The sequence below is a fragment of the Condylura cristata genome, unplaced genomic scaffold (genome assembly GCF_000260355.1).
Source record: "Condylura cristata isolate star-nosed mole 26May11 unplaced genomic scaffold, ConCri1.0 scaffold00015, whole genome shotgun sequence".
NCBI lineage: Eukaryota > Metazoa > Chordata > Mammalia > Eulipotyphla > Talpidae > Condylura > Condylura cristata.
In genome coordinates, this window is record NW_004567116.1 from 27,098,638 (window position 1) to 27,106,229 (window position 7,592).

Consider the following 7,592-nt stretch of genomic DNA (forward strand, 5'->3'; position numbering starts at 1 on the left):
CTTTTGAGCTTACTGGTGTAATGATTAATTCTAAATGTTTTAAAACTGACCACATTTATTACAAGGTTGGTGGACTTATAGTGACTTGAATGTTATGCTAATATTTTGTGTTAATCAACAGAAAAGTTGTTTTTTTTCTAATATGTTCATCTCATTCACTCTTTTCTTGGAATATTAAATAATGCAATAGTTTTCTCAATAATTCCACTGACACTCCATTATCTTCTCTCATTGCACCCTTTACTTTACCTGCTGGTATTTCTCATCACTTATAACTGCATGTAGTCACTTCTTGGTCTAATGGTATTTCCCCAGAGGGTGTGAGGTAGGAGCTCACCCTCCACACCTATGCTTTGTTTGGAATAGCTGTCTCCTTGTCCTGAGATGCTTCCTTTCCCACCCCAGTCCAGCTCATGCCATGTATCCTCTGAGCAACTCCTCTACCTCCTCTGGAGGCCTCCTGAGAAGCCTTTCTGTCTCAGGCCTTGAGCCTCTTACCTTTTATAAAACAGGTTTTGTGTCCTCCTATTAAGGTCTGTCAGTGACTCTGTATGGCCTTCAGTATTAAGCACCAGCAAGGTCCCCTGAGGTCCTACCTCAGCCCTTCCAAGACTCACCTCTTCCCTATGAACATTCCTGCTTTGAGAGCAGTTTGCTTTCTGAGTCTACTGTTTCCTCAGATTGGAGCACCCTTCTTTAACCCTTCTTTCCTGACCAACTTCTTCAAACTCTTGTGAAGGGTCACCTGCTCGTTTGTGCCTTTTGCTCCCACACCTCTGCTCATGCACCCCGATCATAGCACGTTACTTATGGAAGTATAATCAGTCTTTAAGAAACCTGATCGCTCCAACTGTGTGGGTGCTTCCCAAGGGCAGGAACTAGGACCACTGGTCTCTGTTTTCACCCAGCATCAGATCTGGCATTGGTTGAATGAATGCATTAATTAATAAGCTCTACAGAATCTCAGAGGAATGTAAAGAACCCCAAGGGTGTCAGGGAAGCAGCCAGAAGAAAAGCTGAGGATCATTAGCAATGGAAGCTTGGGGCGGGGCAGCTCCTCAGGGACCCTGCACTGGAGAACCCAGGCAGATCTGCAGACTTGTAATGAGGCTTTTCCTTGGGCATCACTTCTTGCCTGCACACCCTGGTGCTTCCCAGCCCATGTGCCCTTGAAAGTAGATCCCAAGGGCCTGTGGAGAGAGACTTAGGAGGGGAGCTGGGATCCTGGTGGTGACTGTGTATGTTGGGAGTTGTAGTTAGAGTGGCATGTGAATGGGAAGGACTTTTGCCAGCCATTCTTCTAGAACCTTGGATCCTGGGGAGGGCAGAGTCCCTGTGGGATGTATGTGTGCATGCGTGTGTGTGTGTGTGTGTGTGTGTGTGTGTGTGGTCACTTTCCTGAGGGTGTGCATGAGTCTGAGCATTGTGTGGATCTTCTGTTTCCCAAAACACAGCTCAACCAGCACTTCTTCCAGGAAGCCTTCCCCAGCACCCTGGGTAAATCTATGACCCCTACCCTGCTCTCAGGGGATTTACAGCTTACTTGTGGCCCCTGTGATAGTGTAGGCTGCATGCGTCCCTCTCCTCACAGGTTCTGGGGTTCTGTAGGCAGACAGTGTGGGGGTGCTCTATGTTGCCGGGTTGCCAGCCAAGTAGAGGACTCTGCCTGTCTGGTCTTATGCTGCTCTCTGGAGGTCACACCTATCACTGAGAGCCTGTAAGAAGCACACAGTTTATGATGCCCCTTCTTTTCATTTTCCTCATTATGCTGTGAGAACCCGATTGTATCCTCTGTCCCATGAAGATCCCTAGTGGCCTCAGGGGCCATGACTCTAGTGATATGGTCGGACCTCACTTGGGCTCACTTCGTATGTACTGAGGGCCGTAATTCTCAACCTTGAATTCACATCAGAGCTGCCTGGGGCTTTGAAAAATACCAATACCTGGTCCCAAGAATGGGGAGCAGATATAGGCATACCTTGTTTTATTGTGCCTTGAAGATATAGTGTGTTTGCACTTGTGTGTGTGTGTGTGTGTGTATCACAAATTGAAGGTTTGTAGCAACCCTGGGCATTGCAGTCAATGCTGTTCGCTTCCCTTTTGCCTCTGTGTCAAAGGGCTGTACATTTTTTTGGGAGCTGTAATGCAATTGCACACTTAGACCATAGTAGACTAGTGTAGTATAAACATAACTTTTATGTGCATTGAGAAACCAAAAAAATTGTGTGAGTTGTATTACATTGACATCAATTTTATTGGGGTGGCCTGCAGCCAAACTCACAATGTCTTGGGCATTTCAGATTAGACTCTGGGTAGTGGCGTAAGGAAGGCATGAGTCTCTTTTTCAAACTCTTCAGATAATTCTAATATGCATCTTGACATGATAGCTACCGCTTTGTGTGTCCTGATCAACCGTCTAAAGAACCTCCCTGGCCCCTTTCTGGAGACTTAACTCTCCACCAACCCTCTTTATTTCTGTGGCAACGGATTTTCTCCGTGTAATCCGTGTGCCGCCTACAGGGGTCGCTCTGGGACAGTTTGCCCAGCTTGCAATATTCCTCTGGGTCAAAATCCTGTATTTATCCCCAGGGAAAACCGGAGCCACCGCGGTATAAATTAGCGCCTTTATTACGAACACCTGAGCAAGCACCCCTGGCTCGCCCGCCTGTCATATAAACATACAAAGTCCCTGTCGCACCGCACACCATGCTTCAGAGATTAATACAGCCCTAGGGGCTCCTGCTCTGGCAAAGCAACTCTTATTTACAGGAATAGATTACAAAAGTATTACAAAAAGTGGTCCTGAACCGGGGGAAGGGAGTGGGAGTGGTTACCTTTATACCTGTTACACTAGAGAGGGGAGCGCACCAAGCAGGTGGTGGAAAGAGTGGGTGTGGGCACCGAGGACTATGTCAAGGAGACACCACGCCCCCCTGAGCGAACAGAGCGTCCGGGTGAGGCTGCAACTCGCGGGGCCCACCCCAAGGGGGTGGAAGAGGGGGTAGGAAGAGGAAGGGCCTGGCCCCTCAAAGGTCAACTCTGGCACACCGAGAAACACCTAAGGGCCGACGCAGCGGGTCTCTGGGAAGGGTGCTTCGTGGAAAGAAGGACCATGTCCTTGCTCTGGGGTGCGGGAGATGGAAACAGGCTCCCCCGCGTCGCCTAGCTCGGGAAGGGTTGCTTTTAAAGCACGATTAGGAGGGGTGTTGGCATTTGAGCTCAGTTTGCTGGGCTCCGGGAACCTGAGGGGTCCCATCCCCCAGGCGGGAGGGCAACCAAGCCCTCCGCGCTGCCGCCTACACCCTCAGAGCACTTGGTAGATCGGATTGGGGTTCGCGCCTGTGGAGCACTGCGGGGCAGCGTCCGGGGAAGGGGTGGGGGCGCCGCATTCGCCCTCGCTGAGGGCAACCTCCTCCTGCGGTCCGGGAGAGGACTCCGGGGGCGCGTCGGTCAGCAGAAGAGCGGGCGCCGCGGGGCTCTCGGTGGAGATCCGCTCCACTATGCTGGACAGGCAGTCGAGGCTCGACACTGCGGCGCTCTTCCCCGGCCTGGGTTCTGCGCAGGAAGGAGTAAGATAGTAAGTAGGGACTGAGCCTGCCATATCTCCCACCTCTAAAGCGAGTGCTTTGTGGCGGATCCGCCACAGGGTAGCCGCTGTCGGGGCCCATCCAGCCATACTTGCTATTTCATTTCCTGTAGCATCACCCAGGATGCGCGTAGGGTGGGGAGGGAGAGAGGGTGAGCCCGAGGGGGAGGGTCCTATTAATAGATAGAGGGAAGCTCGAAGAGAAACGTGGAAAGGAGGCTCAGATACTCACCGCTGGGCGCCTCGCTGTAGTAAGTGCCGTCGTAGCAGTTCCGCCGCCGGGCACCGCTGGGAGGGCTGCTGTAGTCCATCTGCGAACCGCAAGAGCAACCGAGTCAGGCCCACGGGGCTGCGCGGGGGGCCGGGGCTTACTCCCTTAGCGGCCCCCTCCCGATATCCCTGGCTGGGGCTAAGGGGTGAAGTGCCTGCAGCGCACCCAGCCAAAGCGAGGGCTCACAGAGACCCAGGAACAAAATTTGCATCTTGGGAAATAGAATACAGCAGATTTCATATCAGGCACAGCAGTATCCTAATAACGTCCCCAACAGGATGGGTGATACCTGTTCTATGCGCCTTCAAGGCCCTAAACCATCCCTTGACAGCCACTTAAGCGAGACATGGGGGCTTACTTTTAGGAAGATTCCTCACTCAGCCCTCCCCTGGCAGGTCAGCTCTCTGCCCTCAGAAACTTGTTCCATATATCAGGAAGGCTGCTCTCACTTGTCCTCTAGTCGAGGATCCCACCCTTACCATGCCGTCGGAGCAATTGGATCGCGGGCTGGAAGCATCCGAGTCGCCGCTGTAGTGCTCGCCGGCGCGGCCGGGGGGCAGTGGGCCAGGCGCATAGAAGGCAGCGGCAGCGCCAGGGGGCGCGGGGTCCTGGTCCCGCAGCAGCGCCTGCAGGCCCTCGATATAGCGGATGGCATTGCGCAGGATCTCTACCTTGGGCAGCCTCTGGTTGGGATTGCTAGACGTGCAGCGCTTAAGCGTCTCGAAGGCCTCGTTGACTTTGCTGAGGCGGCGCCGCTCTCGCATAGTGGCGGCCTTGCGGCGGTCGGCATTAGTGGTCTTGCGCTTACAGGCCTTGCAAGCCCAAAGCAGACAGCGGCCCGCCTGGTGGTGCCCGCTGGGGGCGCGCACATGTTCATCCTCGCGCGCGCCTGGGGTCGGGTGCACGGCTGTTGGGAAGTGAGAGTGTTCCTCTGGCTTCAGGAGCGCGCCCACGTGCACCAGGCGCGGGTCCAGGTCCTCGAAGAAGCGTAGGTCTGGGGAGTCGAAACACGGGTCGTCGTAGAAATCATCAGCTGTGGCAAAGTTGCAGAGAGAGGCGTCGGGGCCTGTCAAGTCTACGTCGCGGAGCGGAGGCGACAGCAGCTCCATGTCTTATAGGGGGTGACACAGCCCTGGCTTCACGCAACCCTAGTGGTACGGTTACCCGAAACTTTGTGCCGCTCGGGAACTCTGATCACGAGATAGCCAGGTGCTGGTCCCTACCCAGCTGCTCTGTCCGGCCTGACCCGCGGCGAGGAAACTGCGAGGAAAGCGGCGGCAGAGCCCTGGGGTTTCTTCACCCCTACCTTCTTGCCAGGCGCGAGGCTATTTATCCCGTAGTAGCCTAAGGGCACCCCCCCCACCCCTGTCTGAGCGGGCGGCTGGGGGCGGGGGCACTCGAGGCCAATAGGAGTAGAGAGGGGAGGAGTTTGGGATCCCCAGGGTGGCCTCAGGGGCTAGAGCCAGGCTAGCCCCCCGTCCCTCTACTCTCGCGGGGCGGGAGATCCCGCCCCCTCCCTAGACTGGCTGGGCGGCCGAGGCTGCCAGCCCGACGCGGCTGTTGGCTCCTGGGGACACTTTCCAAAGCTCTCCAGCGCCGGACTCTTGCATCCAGGGGAAACTGGCAACGCCGCACACTCACCTCTGAGCTGACTTTGGGTCCTTCTCTGCCTTGTTTCGTAGGGGACCCAGAAGCAGGGTACAGTGGCAATCAGATCTGGTGAGATTCGGAAAGAGACACAGGACGACGACGGGGCAGAGACAGTCAGAAGTGGAGAAACCCAGACATTGCACACAGGCAGGGAACTGTGACTCGGAGAGTGCAAGTGGGAAAAGGACATCGCCACATGTCACTCATCAGTTCCTGGCCAGGAGTGGCTTGGAGGTGGTGCCTTAATTAGGCACTTAGAAACCCAGAGGCATCTAAAGAGGAGTCCACATGGCTGCTAAAGCACCACTCTGGTCTTCCCCAACACAAGTCCTCTGGCAACTGGGAGGGAGGGAAGTGGACTGTTGCCTAAGCCAACAGGATTGATCTTCCCACTGTGCACAGTGCTGCCCCAGGAAAATGATCTGTGCAAGGCAGAGAATGCCTGGACTTGACCTGAGAACCCCACCTGACAGTGCAGACGCCAGGACCTGTGTGATTTTGTGAATGTCACATGGGGTCGCCTAGGCACCACTTCCCTATTATGTAAATTTAAAAAAGTGATATTTTGGAATGAACTCAGTACTAGTGAGAATCTAAAAAGACCAAAGATGTGGAAGCCCCCCAGGTGGAGGTGCAAGGCTATATTTGCAGAAGGCTTGCTCCTGACCTGGCAACAGCTCCTTAGGGCTCCCCCACTGTTGACTGGAGCACCAACCCACAAGGAGGCTCATGTGACTCCTTCAGAGTAGTGGGAGATGGGATCAAAGGAATTCTATTCCGAGATGGAAAGGCACTGAAGGGCTTGGATGGGAGAAAAGGATGCCACCATCTAAGTTAAGGTTCACCAGGAACATGATGATTCCTGGAGAGTAAGGGTAGAAGCAGGGAGACCAAGAGGCACTTGCAATCATCCAAGTGAGTGTGCCTGGTGGCTTAAACCTGTCTGAGGGACAGCAGTGGAAATGGAGAGTAGTTGAATTCTGATATATTTTGAAGAAGGAATCAGCAAGATTTATTCATGATTGGATGTGGGCAGTGAGACAGAGAAGTTAAGGATGCTTTTTGGAGGCATGGAGGTGGGGCACAGCAGACTTTCAGGTTACAAATCAGGAGTCTAGTTCTCAGCAAAATTTGAAGTGTATGTTCAACATCTAGGTCGAGAGGTTGTACAGGCAGGGAGGGAGATGTAGGGGCTGGAGTTCCAGAAGGAGGTTTGGGCAAGAGAAAACCTGTCCACTTGATATCTAAGACACCTTAGCTATCCAGTTTCTCCATTCCCATGTCACTCTCCTGCGTGTGACACAGCTCCCTGAGTGCTCTCCTCACTTCCATTCTGGCCCCATATAATCCCTTCACTACACAGCAGCCGGCATGAGCCTTTATAAACATGAACCGGATTATACCCTCTTTGGCTTCAAACTCCCCAACAACTTCTCATGGCATTTAAAATAAAATCTCCTCTCCTCACTTTGACCTATCAGGACCTATGTGAACGAGCCTCAAGCTATCTCCCCAATTTCATATAGAACTACCTTCCCATTTGATCACTCCATTCTAGCCTGAAGTCCTTCCAACAACATTGAGAGCAGAGACCCGCTCGAAGACTGTTTAATGCACTCTCTCGAAGTTTCTTCTCAAAATTACACTGCTTTTCACATATCAGACCTCAGTTCAAACATCCCATCCTCAGGTGACTGCCCACTTCCTTTTAGGATAGCCACTGTTTCATTACCTTCTTTATTAGGTCATTCATGGGTTGACATAACCCCAGGAAGGCACTGATGTTTTGTTCACCATGGCATTTCTAGAAACCACTACAGTGGCTGTCACACAGTTGGACCTTGATAAGTGTTGCATGGATGAATGAATGATAGCTTCTGCTCTTTGTACCTCTCTGTGTATATCTGAACTTCTTGAAATGTGACAGTAATGAGGTTGGTTGTATTTCTTCTAAACTGGACAGTCTCTCACACACAATTAGATGTACCTGCTGTGATATCACTCTTCCCAGTCAAGACACTGGTCCACCTTTTTTATGTGAGCAATGACATCTGGCCGGCTGCTACCTCATCAAAGTATGCTACA

The 7,592-nt window shown here is 52.7% G+C and overlaps 1 protein-coding gene across 1 annotated transcript; it reads right to left on the reverse strand.

Annotated features, from left to right (window-relative positions):
• Positions 1 to 3,304: 3,304 nt before the first annotated feature.
• Positions 3,305 to 4,966, reverse strand: MYOD1 (myogenic differentiation 1). Its single transcript, XM_004683005.1, has 3 exons — positions 4,337 to 4,966; positions 3,819 to 3,897; positions 3,305 to 3,555 (listed from the first exon to the last, which is right to left on the reverse strand). Exons 1-3 carry the CDS (start codon positions 4,964 to 4,966, stop codon positions 3,305 to 3,307), a joined length of 960 nt encoding a protein of 319 aa, XP_004683062.1.
• Between the last annotated feature and the right edge of the window lie 2,626 nt (positions 4,967 to 7,592).

Coding starts and splice junctions, on each gene's coding strand:
- MYOD1 (XM_004683005.1), bottom strand. CDS start 4,966: ATGGAGCTGCTGTCGCCTCCGCTCCGCGACGTAGACTTGACAGGCCCC. Junction 3,898..4,336: donor CCAATTGCTCCGACGGCATG/GTAAGGGTGGGA, acceptor TGCGGTTCGCAG/ATGGACTACAGCAGCCCTCC. Junction 3,556..3,818: donor CTACAGCGAGGCGCCCAGCG/GTGAGTATCTGA, acceptor CTTCCTGCGCAG/AACCCAGGCCGGGGAAGAGC.